Here is a 24,188-nt window from a genome sequence, read left to right as displayed (position 1 = left end):
TACTTTCAATGTATAGGTATGGGAATGACTCCTCAGCATATCATGGACTGCAAGAAGAATCAATCGACCGGTACCAGACCAAGTGAGGACTGACTGTTCCTTGAGGCAATCAATGACCAGCAAGCAGAAACTTGGGACATGTGAGACACGTGGATGATAGACTAGAAGAAATTATGTTTGCCAAGGTTGACCAAAGTAGAAGACAGTGGATAAGTAGGATCAAAAGATTGCTGAAATATCCTTGGAAGACCTTTGAGTTATTTTTAAAGGCAAGTTAAATGGTGAGCACTTGTCCATGAAGTCACCAGGAACTGAACTGGACTCAGAGGCAACTAACTGAATTCAGAAGTAAGCTTCATGTTCAATACAGTTTTCCTATATATAATTAGGTGCACTTAGTCTTCCCTTTCTTGGCATTTGTTTTGGTCACTAGCAAACATGTAATAATAATGTTGCCATGGACTGATTAACACAAGGAAATAAACTGGTTCACATTTTGAATGACAATGTTACATCCAAATAAGACATATATAGACATAAATAACAATTCTAGATTCCACAGAAAACACAAAATTCTCCCCTGATTTAACATAATGTAGAAACTCATTCATAAGTCTTAGCTTATATGAACCATTGTTTAAATATGGGGCTTCAACATCAAGTGTTTTTGGGTCCTGTTTTGCACTCTTCTTTTGGAGAAGGTAAGGATTAGCTACAGATTGATTTCAGGTCCAACAGTCCCAAATGAATACTGTATGTAGAATGGCAGATGAGCACAGAGGCAGGTAGGCCGATTGTTAATACAGTAAAGGCTGGTCATATACATTGTTTTGGGTGCACATTATATTATTTTTTTCACACTTGTATGCTTATATGAAATATATATGTGATATAGATATTTTACAACAAATGTGCCTATTTCCAAGTAGTGTATAAGTCTGAAAATTAAAATTAATTTATCTGAGTTTTGCATGCTATTTCAGGACCTTTAAGGTGGAATAAAGATATTGCTCCAATATGAAAACTGGATTCTATTATGGCCAGTTCACTGTTGCTTTCTATATTACTTGAAGGCAAGTTCCATCAAACTCAGCACATAATAAATATCCTGTTCATACAAAATCCCACAAAGTACCAGCTTGGTTTTATCCTGTTCCTTTTGGCCCTGGCAAGAGACAACATTGGGTTGCAACCTCATCCCATACACAATTACACCACAGTAACTCCTATATTCTATGTTCATGCTGTCTTGCCTGCTGAAAACTGCTCTGGACATATCTCAAGAACAAGCCGGTAGAATTACTCCCAAGTACCTATCAGGGTGCGGGCAATTTGTGCTTGCACCGGTGGTGCAACGGAAATGTTGGCAATTCTTTAAGGCTGAGCAATACGGGGGAAACGTCGAAGGGGCTTGCCCAAGACGCCCGCTCTGACTCATAAGCAGCCCCGACTCCCCGCTAGGTCTCCTCGGGCGTAACGCCGCCGCTAGCCCGGACGGGGCCCAGCAGGCCTCTCCTTCCTGCTATTCAGACGCAAAGACATTCCGCTTTCGCCCAGCGGAGCAGCAGCTCTCCCCGCCGCCGGGAGTCCCCGCCGCGTCCCCGCCTCCTGGCTCGGCCCTGCCCCGCCTGTCCCCGCCTCCCTAGCCCCCTCGTTTCCTGCTGCTGGCGGAGGCCGAGGGAGAAGGTGGCGGTGGAGGCGGTGACGGAAAGAAAAGTGCCCCGGAGCCGGAGAGGAGGTCGCCCCCACCCCCGCTCGTCCCCCAAGGAAGCCGCCGCCGCCGCCCCTTCCTCCTCCTGCGCCTTGGTGCCTCCCCCTCTCCACCTTTTTTTCGTTCGCCCCCACCCAAGTTTCCTCTCCGGCTCCCGGACTTCCCTTCCTCCCACCCAGGACAATAGAGCGGGCGATGTCCTCCTCCGGCGGCCACCAGCACAGCCAGAGCCGCGCCATCCCCACCAGGACGGTGCCCATCAGCGACTCCTCGCAGCTACCTCATGACTATTGCACCACACCCGGGGGGACCCTCTTCTCCACCACTCCTGGAGGTAAAGCGGCCGGCGCGAGGCGCGAGGCACTGGCGGCGCCGGGCCGGGCAGGGGCGCGCGCCAGGCAGGCCGGCGGGGCGGGAAGGGGGCGTGCGCCGGGCCGGCTGGACCTCCGGATCTCCAGGCGCCCTGAAGGGGGGTGCGGACGCCTGGGCGGGCTTGGTGGAGGAGAGCCCCCCCCAGTCGTAGAGCGGGAGCGAGCCTCCGCCTCGCTTTGCTTCGGCGGACGCCGGGCGCTTTGGCTTTCCCCGAGGGCTCGGTGGAGAGTCCGAAGTTGCCCTCCGGAAGCGTGACGCGCGCTGGTGCGCCTTGCGCCTCCTGCCTTCCAGCGGGAGCTTTGCGCGGAAAGCCGCCTCTCCCTGCGGCGGCTGGAGGGGGGACCCGCTTGGTCCGCACGCGGAGCCCGGGAAGGAGGACGTGGGCACGGACCCGTGGGGACCTGGCTCTGCAGGAGGGAAGCGGGCTGGATCCACATGGGCAGGTCGTCGCCTAGGCCTCGCCTGTGGTGCGGGCTGGCGGCGAGGTATTTGTAAACAAGGCCCTGGAGCCTCGAGGCGCCGTGGCTGTTGCACAATAGGAAGGGAGGAGCGGGACGGAAGGAGGGAGGGACCGTGGCCGCGGGCGAGGGAAGGAGACGGACGGGAACTCCCCCGAGGAGACGGCCCCGGGGAGCCGCGCCGCCCTGGCCCCAACCTCCCGGCTCCCGCGTGGAAATGGCTCGCGCGCTTAGGTTGTTTACCAGCTGGCTTTGGGGACTTCAGCCTGCCGCCCTTCTTCGGTTTATTAATAACAAAGCTAGGCCGAGAGTCGCCACGTGTTTCTGGTCTCCCTGCGCTTTTCCACTTTCTCCAAATCGCTTTACTGGGTGATAAACCCTCGCGGTTGGCTCGCTCCAGAAGCAGGCCCGTTGCATTATTCGGGATTTCCGTGCGGCGTGGTGAACGCAACTCCCACGGAGCTCAGTCGGTTGATTCACCCAAGGCGGACTCATTCTGAACCCAGCCTCGCATTTGTGGTCTTTTTATGTCCTGAACGTGCAGTGAACCAGAGCAGGAGATAGAAAGCAAGCAGGATTCCTCAGCTAATGATTAGCCTGTTTCCCTAGACGTGGAGCGAGCTGGTTTGGAGGCGATAGAAGTGGGGAGAGGTGTGTGCACGTGTGCAGTTCAGTAGTAGAGAGCATTGTGCTTGTAGTGGTCTGTTTAACAGGCCAAAAGGATTTTCTTTAAAAAGGGTAATACTGTAGGCTCTGTTTTTTGAGCTGGTACATAAAGCCATTCTGGATTTAAAACTTTGCTGTTTATGTGTGCTGTTTTTCTTCTTCGCTCTAGACTTGCTGACTTGCTCAGAAGCTTTAACAGTTTTGTCCAACTTTGCCACCACTACTGAAAATACTAGATTAACCAATAGAGATTAATTCCAGAGAAGTAATATACTACAGTAATATGTTGTAAGAAACATAGTCTTAGGCACTTTAAAAACTAAAATTGTTGTGACATCTAGCTTTCCTTCACTAGACCACTTAGGTCTTGTGTTCTGATTAGACCTGTCCTCTTATCATTTGGTTTTCAGATGTCACAAGCCTCTTTCTCCCCCTGTCTTACTTATTTGCACATGTTGCCTTGATTTCCATATGTGCAACTGTGTATTTTTTGTTCTGCTAAGTTCTAGTAAACTTCTAAGTTAACAGCTTGAATTTTATTCTGGTAACCTGGGTTTAGACAACTAACCAAATTGTTTGCAAAACTGAATTGGTCTTTGCAAACTTTTTTTAAAAGTTGAGTGTTAAGTTCCTTCTTCTTGGGCCTTTTGTTTGCTTTGTATTATACTTTTACATTTCAAATAAATTATTCAAAATAATTTAGAATAATCAGAAAAATTATTAGAAAAAAAGTCAGATGTGCTGTTTTGATTTGTCTGGGACATGGTTCCTTCTGTGTGCCCAAGAACTATTAAGGTTACATTTCAAGTTAACAGCTGTCATGCCAGGTAGCAGTATAAATTTGGAAGTTTCTGTAATTTCTAGAGTGTAATTTCTTTGCCCAGAACTTGCTTTGAATGGGGAAGGGTACAGCACTGTGAATCATGATGCGTGTGAAAACATAAGGTAATATGTGCATTTTATTAAAAGGTGCAAAGTTAGCCAAGATTGGGTACAAAATTAATCAAGATTAGGTACAAAATAGGTCTCCAGATATGTGGGCCAAAATTAGAACTACATTTGAAGAATTCAGGGCTGAAATCCACACACCTAGGGGTAGCTCAAGTTGGAGAAGGTAGAAATAGGATACATGTTTAGCATAATTGGCTAGCATAGATACTAATTCACAAGTAGCTGTGCTTTCTGGACAGTTTCTGCCAGAATATTATATTTTTAACTATAATGGTTGTATTTATTCATTAACTGTGGCTTACTAAATACATTATGAGATTCACATTAGGTGATTAAACCTTATGCCATGATATAGAAAACACAATGTTTGGATACTCATAATTTGATAAGCCACAAACAAGCAAATTACATCACGGTTTAACATTCAGAAGGCAATTTGAAATTGATGGAGTATGCCATTGATAGTTATATTCTCCTATTTTTCCTGTGATGGAATGATTGCTGCATGTTATAATAAAGGTGTTTTTTTTCGTTATATGGTTGTAAGCGACCAAGAGTCTGGGAAGATTTGGTGGCATCCAAGTCAAATAATTAATAAATGTTGTACAAAGCCAGTCAACACTTACGTTGTACTCTATGTAATAGGGTACAACATGCAAAGTTGAAAGGCTTTAGTTTTTCCCCCTCCTGCTGCTGCTCCTGGAGTGCAGAGTAGTGGAAGCATATCCATAATTTAAAAATTCAGATTCCTGCTGATTACAGTGAAAGAGCTAACCAAGTCTACTCTGCTGGAATCTGTAAGGCTTAAAGAATCGTAATGCTTGAATTATAGTATTTTTACCATATCCCACTATACAGTTCAAGCATATTTTTAATGGTAATTTGAATGCAGGGCTGATACAATCAAATTGATATTCTCTCTGTAATCTTGCCATTAATCCCATTTCCTTTATGAAGTAGCTGACACAGTCTATACTAATTTTAAGCTGTTGCTTGGGGTGGGAGCAGGATATCCTTGTTCTTAAGTAGAAGGTTGTTAAAGGTCATTGGAAGTTATATAGTTGAAATTCCATTACATTAATTTCAGTTATTGCATTTTTCCAGTCATCTGAATCTGATATTTCTTCATGCATTGGAAGCTTTGCTTATCCAAAGGTGTGAAAGCTGTCCCCCCCCCCCCCAAATTAGGATATATTCTGGGCAGGGGGGACCCTAGCATTGCATCATTAAACATAAACGTGACAAGAGAATAAATGAAGATACTTAAGTAATTGCAAAGAAAATAATAAAGTTGCACTTACAATTTCCCTTATTAATATTTTATGATTCTGTTCATTCAATGATTCTAAAGGTGCAATTGTAAAATTTATTGTTTTATCATTTTAAAGCTGTCAGTGTAAAAGGTTGGTTGGTTGGTTGGTTGGTTGGTTGGTTGGTTGGTTGGTTGGTTGGTTTTTCAAGATAAACTATATAATTCTGGATTGTCCCACCCTTACAGTATTTCCTATAATGAAAAAACAGGTTCTAGTCCACCTTTAGCTTAGGAAGCTCCCTGGTTGACTTTGGACCATCCATTCTTTCTCAGCCAAGCCTACCTCATAGAGTTGTTTTGGGGGAAAATAGCTGGAGGGAGTGCTGGGATTGCCACTTGTACGAAAGATGGGATATAAGTCCAACGAAGAAAGAAAAAATAATTTTGGAAACTTTGATAGGCATTTATATATGTGTATGCATAACAGGGAACTGTGTCATAACCAAAGAAATGTTAACATCCTATTTCAGATTCTAGATCAAAATAGCAAGGAACAGAAATGGAAGAGTACTGAAGGTAGCTGTAACTGTGTAAAGAAGAAGGATTTTGGAAGGACATCAGCTTTCTGGTTGAGGAGTGCAAGCAGCCAGAAGAAACTTCAGAGAGGCAAAACAGAAGTTTGGCAGTGTTTGGATTGGTTCCTCACTTTCACAAAGTTGCTTTTGTTAGCCACATTCCCTGCTCATTCTAATTTTGTGATGTTTCGTTTGAAAGCACTGAGTGTGCCTTACTACTTGCCATGGATGCTGGAACACAGCCCAGGTCAGCACAACAAAAATTACACCAGTGCCGAGAGAAAAAGTCATGAACATCCAAGCACTATCCCTTTTGCTGATTCTTGCTCTGCAGAGCAATATTTCAGCAGGCTTTGATGTGCTCCATTGGCCGAATATGTTTTCATGACCACAGTTAAATCTTTCTCCCCACTCAAGAGAGTTTCCTGCTGTCTTGAGATATATCCAAAAAAAAATAATAAGAATAAACAAACATGTTTTCCATGGACGTTTTGGATTCTACTTTTGGAAAGGCAGCTGTAGTTGAGTTAATGGATTGTTTTAAATGCAGCCATTATGAGGATATTGCTGGCTGCTAAGTTGGTCTTTGATTCATAATTAGTGGAAAGAATCCTTGCTCACTTTTTTTTTTTTTTTTTGCTGTTATTCCATTGTGTCTTCACAATAATACTGGAAAAGAGAAGTCAGTATTCAGAGATTTCTTAGTAGAGGGTGTTGTTTTGCTAGAAACTGCCTATGAGTATCAAGGCCCAGAATTGAGTATTCAGGCACAGAAGTAAGCAGGCATATGCAAATTAAAAAGGGGTAATAGTGAGAGGTCGGTTAAAGTATCATGAATCGTCCTCTGTTGTGGAACTCGGTTTACCCAAAGCTCAAAATCTGATACTTGTTTTTATGATCAAATATGGAGAGAGGTTTGCTTGGTTTTTTGAATACAGCAGTTGTTCAATCAGTATTTTCATGGCAAGTGACCTAAATAATAAAAATTGGACAGAACTGTATTATATTGGCCCCTGTGCTGTATTCATCTGGGATGGTGGAGTTAGTAAACTGACATACTTGATCAGAGAAACAGTCAATTCAGCTTTATAAACTACCGATTATGGCGGCTGGTTTCTCATCCTGTCACCAGCCATTTGCTCAAATTTCTTCCAGAATTGCTATTTTACCTTGGACCACTATGCTAGGGAATTGGGTTGATGGAATTGGTCTTTTGCACTTGATATTCCCCCTGTTTCTGATATTCAGGCTGTGAGTGTAACTGATGTTGCATAGGCAGCCCAAGAGGCAAATGAGGGCACACGTGTGAAGATGTCATCAAGCAAAGGTAGTTTGCTTACCTACCTAAGACTTTTGTGTGAGGAGATCACCATATTCGTACGATTTTGAGGTCATGGTTTGCTGCAGACACTACTGTGCTTATGAATAAAAGGGGCACTGTGTGCAAAAAAGTAGGGTTGCTTTGGGTGATCTCCAGAAAAAACACCCCAAAAATGAGGAATCAAAATCGAAGCAATAAAATGAGAATAAGTGTGACCATGGAACAGTGAGTTGGGTTCAGTTCCTGTTAATTTCATAGACATAACTACGGTTTTCTTGGCAAAAATACAGAAGTATTTTGTCTTTTTCAGTGATACATTTTGGACTTCCCAGTCTAGCATATAGCCCTGGAATTTCCTTGCAGTCTTCCATCTGAGCCCAGCCCCACTTAGCTTCTAAGCCCAGACATAATCAGCCAGATGCTCTGTTGAGGTAGTTAAACAGTACAACTCTTTAATTTTGAATAGCACTCCACCATGTAATACTTCATTGCTGGCTCTATTGCAGGATCTTTTTACTACTAATTCAAAACTACAATGTGCATTTAATAAAACCATTCCTCTGGAATAAAATTTTAGAGATTTTATTTATTTATTTATTTATTTTATTTATACATAGACTTATCCTCACCCATCTCCCTGCAATGGGGGACTCTGGGCGGTTTACATCAATTTAAAACAATAAATACATAATTAAAATTTATAAAAGACACATCTACACAAATGGAAAGAAGAGGAAAAAAAATCCAAGAGGCCGATGGAAGCCACACTAGGCCTCTAGGGGGCTAGTCAACCCCATTTCTGACAACCTCCCTCCCTGCCCCAGGCCAGATGGCAGAGCCAGGTCTTCAGATCCCTCCGAAAGGCCAGAAGTGAGGGGGCCTGTCTCACCTCCGGGGGCAAGATGTTCCAAAGGGCGGGGGCTATAGCAGAAAAGGCCCGCCTTCTGGACCCCGCTAGTTGGAGTTCTTTTGCCGAGGGGGTCCAGAGCATGCCCTCTCTGTGAGATCAGGTGGGACGGGTTGAAATCGTGGGGACGAGGCAGTCCCTCAGGTAGCTTGGCCCCATGCCATGTAGGGCTTTAAAGTTGATAACCAACACCTTGAATTGGACCCTGAAGCAAACTGGTACCCAATGCAGCTCACGGAGCAAAGGTGTTATATGGGTCCTTCTTCGGACTCCAAAAATAGCTCGTGCGGCTGCATTCTGGACCAGCTGAAGCTTCCGGATACTCTTCAAGGGTAGCCCCATGTAGAGCGGATTGCAGTAGTCTATCTGGGAGATAACAAGGGCATGAGTGACTGTTCAAAGGGCATCCCGATATAATAATATAATAGTAGGCTTTAAACCAGTTTGGGGTAGAATTTAATAGCCTGACACCTTTTAACAGCATTTCAGCGTGATGAGGCTTTCTGAGCCAAGACTAGTTATAGACCTGTGTGCTTCTGTTCAAAGGCACAATCCCTGGGTTTGAATCCCTCATCTGTATCTCTCAATTTTAAATTTGTTCAGTCAGTATCCCTTTGTGTCTGTATTTTCATGAGGCAAATGACTAGGAAAATTACTAGGAAACTGACCTGATAGACTTCTGAAGATTCCATGTTCCCCAAGGAAAAATGGTAGATTTCTTCCATGCCTTCACCTTGGGTTCCTTCTCCCTTCAGCAAAGCTGTTGTCTTTTTTTCTGAACAACTGGGCAGACTTCCAAAGAAAGCACCAGGCTGCTGTCATTCACCCTTTTTTATTTACTAGATGAGTATATGATTAGTTAGTTAGTTAGATTTATATTCCATCTTTTGTTCAGGAAAGATAAGGTATAAATCTAACAAATAAAGGAATAACTCAAAGGATTTATTTTCAAATTAAATGAGCTGAAACTCAGAATGTTAGAATGTCTCAAGTTCCTTGAAATCTACACTGGGATGGGTGGAGGGGATCTTGCTTCTTAATCAGCAGTTGGAATAAAATGTAAAAGCTGTACTGTATTGAGTTAATTTTGTATTTCTTAGATCTATGCAAACTGTTTTATTTATAAAACATTTATTTATTTGATTTGTGTTCTGCTTTTCATTCAGGGGCTCAATTCAGCAGACAAAGCACTTCCTCTTCTCATTTTTCTTCACAACTGCCCTGTGAGGTTGGTTGGGCTGAGAAAGAATGATTGCTCCAGATCACCCAGAGAGCTTCCAAGGGTGAGGGTGAACTAGAACTCACACGTTCCTGGTGCCAATCCAGCACTTTAACCACCTCACCATAATGAGTTCAGATTTTTAAATTTTGTTTATTTATTTTAGGGTAAAGATTGGAATGCAAAGGAAAAGGGCTGAGTATGTTATATGCATAGATTTATGTATTTTACATCCTGCCTTTAATTCAGGAGCTGAAGGAGATGGGCATAACTCTTCTGCCTCCTGTTTTTCCCTAAAATGATAACTCTGTGAGCTCAGGTGATGGGTTCTGGGACTCCCCTGTTGCTCCATTTTTAAGCTGAAACAACAACGTTCAATGTTTTCTTCATTTTACAGTCTGATATGAAGTTTATTCTTGCAAATGAGCCTGAAAAAATGGCTAACTCTCACATTTTACTATTTTTCTTGCCTTTGTTACATTTATCCCTGGCCATTCCACATTTTTGTTCTTGAAAGAAGGAGAGCAAACACAAACGTTCCTTCCTTCCTTCTTTCAAAAGTGATTCTTATTGGGACAGTTGATTGGGTGACAGGCTGTTTACAAGCTTGGGAGGTTCAATTCCTGTGTTATTTATGTGTCCTAGGAATGCACAGATGGTGCTGAATAGATGTCTGACTCAGTTGACACAGGGTATGATGGAACACAAGGGAGATAGCTATCTTTGGCCCAAGCCACCAAGGGCATTTAAGTTGCAGTAAAATCTACTATTTGGTTATTTGTAGCACTGATGTTACATAAGTTCTTTTGACTTAACACCTATGTAAAGAAAACAGACGTTGAAACGTGCAGCTGCAAAAAAAGAAAGAAAATGGCAGAAACTGGCAGATCACAGATTTGAGCAATGCGATGAAAATGAGAAGTAGGTGTACAGTGAATTAAATATCTTTTAGAGTAGGTAGAATCAGCTGAGGAGAAGCCTCTTCCACTTATTTTATTTTATTTGTAAAGATTGGGGGTGGGGGGGTTGATGGGCTTTTTGTATTTTAATTTTCTAAGCTGCCTGGAGTCACCATGTGTTTATATGTATTAAACATATAAATTTGTTTAATAAATAAAATAAAATTTCCTTTTCTTAGAGTTAATATTTTGCCATCTGTCCTTCCTTCTTTCCCTTCATCAATTAGATTGATGAAATTAAATCTAAATACTTGCCTTTGTTTTGATTAAAGCCAGGCAGTGTTGCTGTTGTCTCAGTATTAAAACTTTGGGGATGCTGTTCAGATGGGCTTCTAGTGTGGAATGAAATTAGATGTGTAATTCATTTTCAGTAGGAACTAGAAAGGAATAGTGAATTTAAGTGCTTTGATAATATAATACCGTGGACCAATGAGTGCTGATCATTTTCCAGAAATTGATTCCATACAGATCTAAAAGATTGATTTAGGTAGGAAAGCATGCAGCAGTCTGCCTATTTTCTCCTTGTATTCCAAGTCTCAGCTTAGAAAAGGGGTGCACAGTTTGTTTACATCTGGATATTTTGAACTACAGTTCCCATAATTGCTTACCATTTGGCCAAGTCTAAAACATCTGGTGGGCAGCAGTGTGTTGGCACTGGATGAAAATGTGCCCTGCTTGGTGAGATCAAAGGCCTAATTCTGCATCCAGTTTGCCACAGATGTATGTCAGATGCCATCTAGAAGCTTATACACAGATTATGAAAGAGGAACCTTCTCAGGTTGCATCCTCAACATCTCTGATTCAGAGGCATAATTTCATCTGTAAAAGGAAAACCATTCCTTGCTGTAGAATTATAAAAATTATGTGAAAAGTCCCCATAATCTATAGTGGGGAGTCTCAAACTCACCCTCCCCCCATCATTTTCTATAGCCTTCAGCAGTAATTTGTAGGCAAAGCCAGAGCACTGAAAGTTACATAGATAGGCAGACCCTCTGGGCAGGGGGGCTCAACCAGGGAATCTAGGAGGCTGGGGCTGCCTGCGGGGGTAAGGAAGAGAGTGGTATCTGATTGCCCAGTCTTGAGGGTCCCTCAGCCAGTGGAGGGAAAGACATGAGCAGGAACTCTTCTAGCAAAGGAAGAGTCTGCCAGAAGAGAAGGCAACTATTAAGAAGACCAAATGAAGGAACAATCATCCTGGTCAGCAAGGAGAGAATTCAAATAAAAGCAGGATTTGAGCAGCTGTGGGATGGTTTTCCTAGGATGTATCACTCTAAATATCATCTTCAAAAAATATTGTACATCAAGCCTGTAATAAAGCCAAGTACTGGCATTCTGGTCAATGAATAATGCTGCCAGCTGAGAGGCCAGCATGAAATGGCTCCATGTTTTCCAAGTAGGGCATCAGTGGTAAAGTTTTTCTGTGTAATTTAGTTTGAATGGTATACCATGATTCATATTCTTCATTTTTGACTCACCAGAACTTTCTGTACTGATGTATGAAAAGGCTTTAGTATTATAGCTCATGGATTAATTAACAAAACCTCATGTGGTACTCCTGATGGTTCAAGATTTGACTCTTGCTCAGTAGCTGGTATTGTCAGCTTTGGAATAAACTCACAGAAAATATAGGTTTCATTTTCCGGAAGATACTGTGTTCTCAGGGTAATGCAGACTTCCCCAATCTAGTGTCTTCGTGTGTTGGAGTCCAACTGCTTGGAGAAAGCTAGGATATAGGATTTGGGACAGGGGGGCATGTTTAAAGAAATCAAGAGAGAGCCTTGTTGCAAAAGGGGGAAGTTTCTAAACTCCACTTAGGTTTTAGGTTTTATACTAAAGATGCTTCTTTTTATGCTTTTGAGTCCATCTTGATTCCTGGTGACCCCAGTTTTCCTGGTGGACCATCTTGATTCCTGGTGGACCCCAGTCCACCCAGTTTTCTAGGCAACTTTTTCTAAAATAGTTTGCCACTGCCTAGGGTTGAGAGAGCATGACTGGCCCAAAATCATCCAGGTAGGACTACAACTTGGGTTGCATGCTACTAGTCTAGCACTTTAATCACTAGACCAAACTGGCTCTGTTGAATAACATTACTTACTTATTCAGATATAAATTAAAGCACATTCAGTGGAGTGTAGTACTTCTTTAGGGCTGCAACCTTTCTTAGCAAATAAGGGGCTTAAGCAAAGCAGTTATGCCTCGGAGGAGTTAGGCCACAAATATTGTTTATGACTTATCTGCCTGAAAACAGTGGTAAAATAAAATTTTAGTAAAATTTGTTAATCGGAAATGGTGCTACCAAACTCCTGATCTTTTGCCGCCGTAGACTAACATGGCTCTCCTCCTACAATGTCTATCTCAACATAGTTGATCTGAGACGCCAGTTACTTTTGTTCCTTTTCCACCTCCCCAGGTACCAGAATCATCTACGACCGCAAGTTTTTGTTAGATCGGCGCAATTCTCCCATGGCTCAGACCCCTCCTTGCCACCTTCCCAATATTCCAGGAGTTACCAGTCCTGGTTCAGTGACGGAGGATTCCAAAGTGGAAGTAAACAATCTGAACAATCATGACGGGAAACCTGTAATTGGTAAGAACACTGTATTGTGGCAGAAGCAAAGTGCAGTGTCTCCATGCAAGTTGAAATACCTGTCTGTAATTGGCAACACCCATCCATCTGTCTGCTACTGCCGTTTCCTAACATCCTGAATGACAAAGAGATTTTTCTGGGGGGAAAAATGCAGTACTACTGATCTCCATGTGCTTCATGGCCAGATGGGAAGTGATACAGGGCTATCCTACTTCCTGCACTGTGATTTTGTTCAAACATGAGTTTTACCTTGGGATCAAGTAATTTATTTCCTGTCTGCAGGATTATTTTTTCTCTAATGCTTTTAGAGAGCTTCTGCTCGTAGAGAACAGTGAACTGTTACACCAATCGTATGTGGTGGGAACTTAGGTTGAATTATTGTCCTATTGCCTGCTGTGTCATAACAATTTAATAGTTATGAATTACTGAAAGATCCTCATTTTCCAAAATGGGGTAATACAATTCGTTCATGTAGAACACACACACACTCTTGTCATATGATTTTGATCATATCATTTGCTGAGTTGGACTTGATCCATTAGAGGAACTAGACTACAACTTGGGTTGCATGTTGCAAACTGTTGGCTTTCTAGGCTAAATAGGAATTGGACAACAAACTTAGATAAGTGAAGCTAATAACAATTTACATACATTTTTCTTCTTATTTAGCTGATCTCAAACAAAACCAACTTGTACTTCAAGTTCAAAGTTTATTTTGGTCAAAGACTAGTATATAGCAAAACAATAACAAACTGTTTAGAAGTAAAAGAGGAAGGCCAGATATAAAACACAAGCTAGAACTTGAACTTGAACTTCTTGTACTAAAAATGCTGGAGGTGAGAAATGTACAAAATATTCCATGCATGAACTGTTCCATGCACAGATCAGACGGCTTTGGTTGCTATGGAATGTGTTTTGGGTATTTTGGCCCATATACCGAATGAAATGGGGCAGTTTTATTTTGCACATGGACTGAACATGGTGGTTCCATAATGCAGCAGAGGATGATCAGGAAAAAACCAAGGCTGGCAGGTTTGCTTGGCAGTAGTGTATGTCTGTGAAGCTAATGGTGTTGAGGAGAGTTAGGAAAGGAAAGCTAGCTCCTTGCACAATTGTTGTCATGTCAGGGACCATAAAGGGACCACACTTCAGTGCCACAAGCTGAAGGAAAGAAGCTGGAAAGATCAGGGGATAGGAGAGCTGGTGGGGCATGTTGTGCTGTGGACCTGCTGAGATCATTGCAGTAAAGAACTGGCATGCAGATCATGTGGAGAAGGAAAGGAGAGAGGGAGAGATGTGCACCAGAATTGTCCTATCCCATTAAATCACTCAGGAATGCTCTTTAGGTTTTGTTTTGACCAAAACCTGGAAGAACCAAAAGGTTCTGAGTTTTGTTTCTCCCAAACTATGGTGGATCCAAAATCCACCATACAAGTCAGTTCCAAAACAGTTCAACAAAGCTTCTGAAATGGGTTGGTTTGTTTTGAGATCAAAACAAAACACATTTTCCATTTTGGGCACATCTTCATGCAGCAGGAGGGAGTAAAGATACTGGATAAAAGGGTAGGAATGTTCCTTCTTATAAAGAAGCATTTACATCAAGAACAAGCAAAATACATACTTGAGCATAGGTATATCTGTCCAGACATGCCAGCCAGATTTTCTGTGCTGTGCTATTTTTAGGCCAGTAATTGTCATCACCTAATGGCTAGGTTAAAATGGCATATTCCACCTACATTTTCAAGTGGTTCTGACTGTTCCCTTACCTTGGCCACCTACATGTGTCAGTGAGGTCTGGCTCAAATGTGATTGAAAGTAAAAATTCACTATCCTCTTAGGACACTTAAAAACCATGTCTGTAAAGTTTCCCCCATAAGAACTTTCTATTGATTTGCATGTGCTCTTGTCTTTCAATCAGGTGATGATGCTCAATTTGAGATGGACATCTGATTTTCCCTGAGGGTAACCATGGAGAGACAGCAATTCCTGATCACCTGTGTACATCTGATTTTGACCATCAGGTTCAATAACTCGAAGGATGGAAGAAGAAGCTGCTGTTTCCACAGAATTTTCACTTCAGCTTTTGAAGTGCCAAAGGATAAGAGGACTGTTTTCCCCTCTCCTTGATTTCCATTAACCATACCATGCTTCCTACCCACCCCCACTCCTGTGCTTGCCTTACTCACTCCCTATGAACTGACTTGGAGCCCATGATAAATTTATACAGCTAAGGAGTGTCCCTTGGCTTCTCGCACTTTAGAGACAACTTCTCAAATCATGCACATGCGAGAATTTAACCTCTATCAGCAATTGGATATTTATTGCAAAACACACAAGGGCCATGGAAGGGGTGGATATATGTTTGAAGTGATATGACACTGGCATTGTTCTCCTTTCCCTTAACTGCTGTTAAATTGATGTCAGTTATTAACTGGTTTCTATGTTATATCTTCTGTTGATGTGCAGAATGCACTCTCTTTGATACTTCTAAATCCTGTTGCTCGTCTTTTCTAGTTAGTATATCGTTTCATGTGGGCGCTGCTGTGGGATTTTCCTAAAAGAGTATTATTGGAGTTTTTTTTTCCACTTTCCCTGAAAATTTCTTTAAAAAAAGAAGAGATAAATAACTTAGAATCATCACTTCATCATGCACTCGTTTCGCTTTGCATTTCATACCAATATCATTTCAAAACAAAAGTTTATCTCCAATTTGTTTAAACCCACCAGTGTTAAAGGGGAACCACATTTTTTCCTAATATAAATTGGGAGTATCATGCCTGATGGACTTCTATACCAGTGTTTCTCAACCTCAGCAACTTTAAACTGTATGCACATCAACTTCCAGAATTCTGGGAGTTGAAGTCAACACAGTTTAAAGTTGCTAAGTTGAGAAATACTGTTCTGTACTATTCGTCTCCAGTCTTTAATTTTTGCTGCTGAATAACATCTGGGTTCTTGGCAAGTCTGTTTTTGTGCCAAAAAGATTAATTGAAACAACCTGGTTATGTTTAACCAGGAGGCACTCAACAAAAAATTGAAATTCTTGAAAAAGTCTTGTGTGGACCAGGGAACCTTAAGAATTAGTTACTGGATTATTAAGATGTTGAGTGCTGATTTCATGATGTATGACTTCAAATGAATTTGAAATGGTGAGTGATCATATAGTTAATAAGAGTTCACTGCATTTTTGGAGCAAGACCTATTTGTTTGGAAAAGTGGTCACTTTTCCACACATTATTTGAATTCATACATTATTCAGTCAGTCACATTGGAGCCTGTTGGAGATCCAGTTTCAGTATGGAGGAGTTGTTGATGATCTCACTTAATTCCACTTATTTGGATATATTGGCCATTTTCCACCTACTGGTAATCCAACTGTTAAGCTGATTAGTTACAGCATGAGTGAACTTTTTTTTTTAGATTTTTTTTTTATCCCGCCTTTATTATTTTTATAAATTACTCAAGGTGGCAAACATACCTAATACTCCTTCTTCCTATTTTAAATTTGTGCTGTTTGCCTGGAATTGTTGCAGAGAGCAAGCAAGATCCCTCTTTATAGGAATTCATAGGCAGCTGAGTCTCCTTGTGAAAAAGCCAGTTACCATGAAGAGGGAAAAAATGGTAGATCATTTTAATTCAGCCAATGGATGAATCCATACCTTGGCTGCAGGACCCCTTCATGCTTTGCACCATGAGAATGCTTCTCCTTAAGACTGCAATATTAGATTGTTTTACACTGTCTAGGCTAATAGAGTAAAACTTCTTTGCTTGATTTAAAAATGTGTCACCGATAGATGGAAAGCAGATTTTTTCAAAACGTAATTATTTTAGGACCCAGACTTAATAAAAATTGCAATGATCATAGCAGAAGAGACATTTCTTCTTCTCTCAGAAGAGGGAATGCTGCTTAAGACAATGTTTGCTGTGGCCTATGTACACGATCCCTCCTGAACTAGGCTTTTTTTTTTTTTAACATAGCAGACCCACGCTGGAGCTTTTGGATGCTTGTCCCCTGTGTTCAGTGAGGCTTCCTCCCGTGTAACTATATTTTGAGAGTGTAGCCTCTGAGGCAGGGATAAGCAACTGTGACCCTCCCAGATGTCATTATACTGCAACCCCCATTATCTCTGGCCATTGGTCTTTGCTGTCTGAGGCGGATGGGGATTGGAGTTTTCTCCTGCTCTAAGATTCTTGCTTCTCTAAAATATTTGATTATTATTGCCTCTGATTCCTTCAGGAAGTCTTCCAAGAGTGATTCATGTGCTACCTCAAAAATAGAATGACTGAATTGTGCTAGCTTCCCTAGTGGGGAGGTCACATTGATGTGGCAATTTTGCACATGAATTTTATAGTTCAGGCGTAATTGGGAGTGGGAAGTGATACAGCCTCAGGGATGTGGCAACTATACTTGTTTTTAACGTAGGCATCACTTCTAGAAGAGTATCTGAAAATACGCTAGTCCTATTGGATTTTGGCCTATAAAATGACATAGTACATTTCAGTTCAGTTCTTGGACTCACCTGTATCTACAAATCCTGGAATTGACTTTGGCTCTTAATTCTCTTTATAAATTGGCAACTTATCATAATTGACTGGATTTAAAGCGGGGGGATGATCTAAAATGGAGGGTCTGGTAAAACCATTTTGCTCCTTTCTGCCATTGTGGTAGCTTTGGAGGCATGTAAGAAAGACAGGATTTTATTTTATTTTGCCTACTGTAAAATGTGAATAATACAGAAGCAAAATTGCTTTGTAACTTTTGATGTCTCAGGAATAATCTCTTACTTGCAATGTTTCTGGGGAAAGATTGCTGCTTCTAAAGTGGTGACAATGCTGTGACTAAGCTGCAACTAGCTGAGGGAAGAATCCCCTAAAGTGCAGCGTAAGCTTCTGGATTTTGGCCAGGGTACTTCTCAAATGCACTGCACGTTGAGTCATAAATCAGAACAAAGTTGGTTCCATTGTTTTCTTCTGGAACCTCACTGGCCGTACAATTGATGAGACAGGATGGATACAGCTTTGCTTGGCAGATTTGGGCAAAACTGAGGTTTAATCACAATCCCGGCTCAGCTAATTCCAGGGAAGGAAGAAGAGAATAAGAATAGAGTTTGGGGCGCTGCTAACGGATACTGTTCTCAATGTAGTATTTTAAAAGAATTGTTTGGAACTTGGGAATTAACTTCAGTATGTTACCTTTTCCCTTCTAGTGATTTAACTGGTAAAGATTCCTTGAATAGCGCCATTCCTTTCACAAGAAAGAAAGCACCTCCTCTAACAGAGAAGTCCATGAGATTTTCCCAAATCAGTTTAGTTGCTGCTTGTAAAATTCTGATTGCCTCCGAAGTCTGTTCTATAAGCATAGCTGAAGGAAGGATTATTCCAAAGGCGAGGGCTGATCTGGAATCTGAGTGAGCAGATTTCTCTTCCTGCACTGCAGGGTTCCTCGTGTGTCTGGATAAATCTCCTAATGTCTCTCTGCTGGAGTTTCCCCAGTTTATAAAATTGAGACAGTAGACGCCTAACGAGGGTCGTTGTGAGAAAATAACAAATGCCGTGAAAAAGCCAATAATGTTCCATTTCCGTAAAATTTAGAAAACTGGTTCAGTCATGGCTACTTTCTCCCATGCCCCCTGGTTTTATTTCCCATCCTTGACTACCAATACAACTGTATTTTATAATTGAGCAAAGATGAGAAAGCTGTGTAGAAAAAAAAAGGCTCCTTCGTTGCTTTGCTCTGCAGAGTTGATCCCCCTAGTGCATTATAGTTCTCAGTCTCCTTTTAACGCAGCCAAAACTGCAGAGAAGACTGAGACATAACAACGCCAGACACCTAAAATACTTGCAGCTGATTTTTATGCTGTAATTACTTGAAAAACTTCCAGCTGGTAGCTGAAAGAATAGAAATAACTGCTAGCCTGTTTTGCCGCCCCTCAAATTCAGAACCACAATCTCATTTATCAGTAACTTAGTGTTGTATCTACCTTCTAAACAGAGGCCTCCAGTGTTATATGATCATTCCCCCTGCTTTTTTTTTTTTTTTTTGGTAAAGAAACTTTTGATAGCTGATAACTTTTAAGCACTGTTGTGAGCAATGTGGATCCATGCCAAACATTTTAGGTAAGTAAGGCTGCAGGCTTTAGTCAGTCAATTCCTTTTTTCGTTAACTAAAAGGAACAGATTTATGTCTGCTGTAGCACATGCCTTTCCTTTAATTTTTTCTGCCCTTTTCTTAAAACTCTTCACATTGAAATACCATATAGATGTAATCAACTGACTGCAAATCATTAATTAAAAGTCATTTACTGATTCTGTCTTTGGATTTATCTAGTATTAGGCTAGCAGGCAAAAATGCACACTATAGGGATATCTGGGGGGGAGTAGAGAAGGTCAAGCTGGCTGTGATTGAAGCTTCTTTTTAATGTGCGTTGTGTATGTAGCACATGTAAAAAAGGGATGGGGCTTCAGTTGCAGCCACTATCTTGACTTTGGTGACATGACTCTGGCCATGTTCTACTAGTGGGTGTGCAAATGCTGACGGGAAGATCAAGGATACCTAGTCTTAAGGAATTTGTGCTTTGCAAATGGCTTCTGCAGCTAGAAGCATTTTATGTGACATTTGCACAAAAGGATTTCACCGATGGCAGAGGTTTTGTACTAGGAGGTTGATACCCTAAGATGCCATCTTGTCTTTATGAACAACAATTAGTGATAAGTTGAGCCAGCTTGGCTATTGCAGAGCCTCTCAACTCTCCAGAAAGTAATTTGGATGAGCAAGCTGACATTTTGCAGAGCAAGGTGACTTCCTCACAAGTAATCAAGTTCTGTAAATAAACTCTCATCGTATTCCAGTAAGGACTTCATAGTGACTGCTAAGCACAGATACTCCCTACCTGAGGCAGTATACAGAAAATCCAGCAAGATTGGGTTTTTTTTCCTACTAGTGAAATTATGAGAAACACTATACCATATTGATTAAATTTCAGTAGGGCCATCTAATGTTGGATTTTACACGTGTACCCTGGAAGAGTTTTTTTTCTCTATACTCAGTAGATAAATGGAATATGTACAGTTAGAAAGCCATGGGTAGTTTCTGGCCACAGCTACCAATTTAGTATCCTAAATACATAAAATGAGGCATTCTAATGTGGTTGAAATGCTAAATCTTCCAGCATTCTGCTCCCAGAGAGGCCATGCAGATGCCAACAGGAAGCTCACAAGCAGGATTTGAGGACAATAGCACCTTCCCATTCACATACAGAAAGCCATTTTTCATATGTTAGAGGTACTATATGACTGCTGTGACTAGAAGCTATTTACAGTGGCATCTTACTAAAAAAAAGCAGAGCAAGAATCCATCTAGATAATGTTTACTAACGTGGTGAAACAGACTGAACCAGAAGTCACCATCACACCAAGAGTACATATTTGAAAACATTTCACTGGAAGTACCTGGATTCCATGCATTGGGTTGAACACTTGTGTGATAATGTAGCAACTTAATCATGCTGAAGACTAAGTAAATGCAGCACATACCTGTGGTAGAAAGTAGCACAACGCTTAACTAATAGCCTGTTTGCAGCTCATTGCCTGTTCAGTTTCCAAATGTCTAGGCTTATAAAATCTAGCAGGAGGCCGAGTCTTTATTATACTTTATGTTTCCATCTCTCCTCAGATTATGTGAAACCATTGAATGTTTGGAGTTTGTCTCTTTACTGTTGTGCTTAAAGATGCAATTGGTTCCACATAGTGTGTTCCTTGTGGCAAAAAATCAGATTCTGGTCTTCCATCTTGTTACCTATGGCATTCCAACTTGGTGTGTTGATAAAAAAAACTTCATTCTGCCAATTCAGTTGTCTAAACCAGTGTTTCTCAACCTCCACAAGAGGAGGCTGGGAAATTCTGGGAGTTGGAAGTCCACCCATCTTAAAGTTGCTGAGGTTGAGAAACACTAGTCTGGACTGCTTTTGATGTCCTTTTATTTTCTGATCTTCAGCTGACTCACAAAAAGAATGGAGGATACACTACAAGTTGTCTGCAACAATTGTGGAGAGTGAGCCACTTATTTCTATAATGAAACTACATGGAAGGACACAAATATTTTAAGTATAGTAAGAGCAGTAGAATTGAAATACTTTAAATATGTGCTATTGCTCACTGTGATGAATTTCTGTTATAGTAGTAACACCTTTAGTATAGAGAACTATTAATAAATAATGGGCGTTTATGGTGGCCTTGGGAAGTCTCCAGTGTTATGGCTAAAGTACTATCTATCTTGACTTGGAGAGAACAGAAGCCACTTGGAACACTGGAACAGATCCGTGGTAAGTTCCCCTTGCTCTCACCAAAGATAACGTGCTCAGTGCATCAATGAGGATTTCTGGGGCCCACAATTCTGTCACTGTCTGTGGCAGTGTTGTCCAAACTTGGCCACTTTAAGATGAGTGGACTTCACCTCCCAGAATTCCCCAGCCAGCCATGCTGGCTGGGGAATTCTGGGAGGTGAAATCCACTCATCTTAAAGTGGCCAAGCTTGGACAACACTGGTCTATGCCATTTGGCTACATATATAGGGTTGAATTACTGATGACCTCTGCCATTGTAAATTGGCTAGCGTTCCAGTCTTTTAGCCAGGAGGCTACACTTTTTTTCTGTAACGGGGTTGGACAAAAATCAGGATCTGTAAGTGGATGGGCAATGATTTTTGACTGACCGCTTAATGATAACAACTAACAAAACCCTTTACCTCTAAGAAGAAAAAAACATGCTTGGAACAAACCCTGAGTAGATACCTGTGTGAAATTACTTGTTTGAAGAAATGCATTCCTTAATTCTTACTCTGTGCCTGTCTGCCTGAGGGATTGTTTTTGGCCTGGCTCTGGGTGGACCTGATAGTTCTGGCTGGCTGGCTGGGTAGATATCTTGCAGGTCAGTAGCCTGCCTGCAGCTACCTTCATCCAGGAGTGATTTCCATATCCAACTTTCTTTGTCCTAAATCTCTTCAAGCAACTAGTACCATGTCCGCCTTCGGTTTCTGCTCTCCACCATTTTTATGGTTCTCGTGTGTATATTTGCAACTACTGGTGCTTCTCCATTCATGGAACTGTCCTTGATATTTCAGTAGTTGGATAGTTAAGCTTTGTTACATTTAGTTCTCAATAAACCTCAGGACTGCGTTAAAACTTTCTGGGTTAGTTCTGTGGTTGGGAACTTGATATCAAACACAGTTTCAGTCCCTTCCCCCATCCCATTCTCGCTGAATATGTAAATGTGAGATTTAACTCTATTTGTCCATAATCATCTTTCAGTTAATTTTACACAGTGGTTAGGAGTCCATGCTGGACATTTTGATAGGCATTTTGGGAGGTTTTTTCTTAGTACCCTGTTGAGGCTACTATTTCCATCTGTGGCTAGGAAATGGGAGTTCAAAGAACAGGTAATAGAGAACAAATTCTCCTTATGCAGATGTTGCACGGGGATAGACGGCTTGAACCTTTTTGCCTCTTTACCCTGCTATCATAGTGCACAGAGGTGTGATAGGTTGGAAGACTTGTGCAAAACTGGGTAACTGTTGAAAATTAAGAGAATTCTACTGTGGAGAGAGAGTGAATGCAACAATAATTATGTATATGTATATGGGTGAATGTTTATACACACCCCAATATATATATAAATATATATGTAAATTACTTCTAGAAAAAAATAATTTGTTTAACATCAGGAAAAATTGCTTTGGGTTGATTATGAGATGTATCTGGTTTAGCCAATGACATTTCATACACCTGGCTTTACAAGCATCAACAAAAATTTATCTAATGTGGAAATCCATGAGGCACGTGTTGTAGGGACCAGATGTTTAAACAGTGGTTGTCAATCAAACAAGATGTGGGAAAATCAATCAGCACCTTGGTCCCTGCTTATTTGAGGAACACAAAACTATCCTTGCTCCTCCTCCATCTTCCCTCTAATGCCTACTTCACTGCATGATGATTGCCAACCGATGTGCCTTTCTTTGCCTTAAATGGGCAAAGTTCTCCTTCAGACCTTGTGTGGCAGCTTGTTTTCTATCTATCTTATTTGTTGGCGTTGAAGCAAGAGTGGAGGCTGCTGCCAAAAAGATTACTGAATGTTCTTGATGCATTTCAAAACTAGTTGTATCTTCCCCTGTTCCATTTTTTGCTCATCATCCATGTTTAACTGAACCCCAGGATTGTTGTTTTAACCATCAAAGGTGGTCTGAACAATCCTTGGGTACTTCTGTACGTATCTGATTTTTACTGAAACAGGTGTTTGGGAAAACACTCTCACCAATGGTTGCTATTACAGTGAGATCAATAAAGATCTTGATGATATCAAACCAGAATGTTTGGGGTTTTTTCCATTATCGTGGAAGTATGGAAATGTGGGATTTGAGGTTTTGTTTTTTCCTGGTGTACTTAGATATCTCATGATGGTCTTTCCATTCATACAGTATAATTTTTTTCTAACGCAGGTTCTGGAAGCAGTGGCGCAGAGCAGAAATCCTTACCATTAGAGGGGTGGGGGGATGAGGATGAGGAGTCCAACCACAAGAATTCATTAACAATTCCACTCACCTCAAAACCAAAAGGCTTTTGAGACAAGGTTTCTCTGCCTCATTCAGGGAATTCACAAGGGAATCAGATATATCTCCCATTTGTAACTGATATTTGCCCCCTATAAAATAGGTTGAGGAGGAAAAGACACATAAGCTGCATGGTTCCTTTTTATTGGAAATATAGAAGTAGTTTGGAAATTCAGATATTTTAGGATTGTGTCCTATAAAATTTCAGAAACAGCCATAAATGAAGGTTTATTGGTTGAGATCAGGTTGAGATCATTGCTTAGACTGGCTGCTTTCAATAACTTAAAATGAGCATGCTGCTGTCTTGGCATATAGAGGAATGGCTAAATTTAGGGCCAAGATTTAGTTTTGCTCCCTGGATGTGCTTTGCATGGAGATTATCCATCCTTTGTGCACTAAAACAGGAAAAAACACAGTGGTCCTATTCCTAGACACAGAATCTTAAAATACGCATGAATTTGTCCAATAGCAGAATGAACTTGGAGTAGATCCATAACTGTCCCAGTTCATGAGTGCAGAGATCAAAATGGATTCCGTTCAGCCCAAAAATTATTTAATATAGTCTTCATATATAAGTCTTGTTTTCTGACACAGAAAAGCCATCTTAGAA

At 41.3% G+C, this 24,188-nt stretch overlaps 2 protein-coding genes across 2 annotated transcripts in view; one reads left to right on the top strand and one right to left on the bottom strand.

Moving 5' to 3' along the window:
• LRRC20 (leucine rich repeat containing 20) overlaps positions 1-2,130 on the bottom strand; it is an 83,104-nt gene extending 80,974 nt beyond the window's left edge. The window contains exon 1 of the mRNA XM_088144371.1: positions 1,992-2,130. The gene's annotated coding sequence lies outside the window, so the exon portion shown is untranslated. The remainder of the gene's footprint in view (positions 1-1,991) is intronic.
• Positions 1,648-23,332, top strand: EIF4EBP2 (eukaryotic translation initiation factor 4E binding protein 2). Its single transcript, XM_088144372.1, has 3 exons — positions 1,648-2,045; positions 12,802-12,978; positions 14,897-23,332. Exons 1-3 carry the CDS (start codon positions 1,907-1,909, stop codon positions 14,926-14,928), a joined length of 348 nt encoding a protein of 115 aa, XP_088000498.1. The 5' UTR covers positions 1,648-1,906; the 3' UTR covers positions 14,929-23,332.
• Positions 23,333-24,188: the final 856 nt, after the last annotated feature.

This window comes from Python bivittatus, unplaced genomic scaffold (assembly GCF_059951505.1).
Source record: "Python bivittatus isolate LINGU-HERP-01145 unplaced genomic scaffold, Pbiv_v1 ctg000400_np1212, whole genome shotgun sequence".
Lineage (NCBI taxonomy): Eukaryota > Metazoa > Chordata > Lepidosauria > Squamata > Pythonidae > Python > Python bivittatus.
This window is presented reverse-complemented; position numbering and strand designations above follow the sequence as displayed.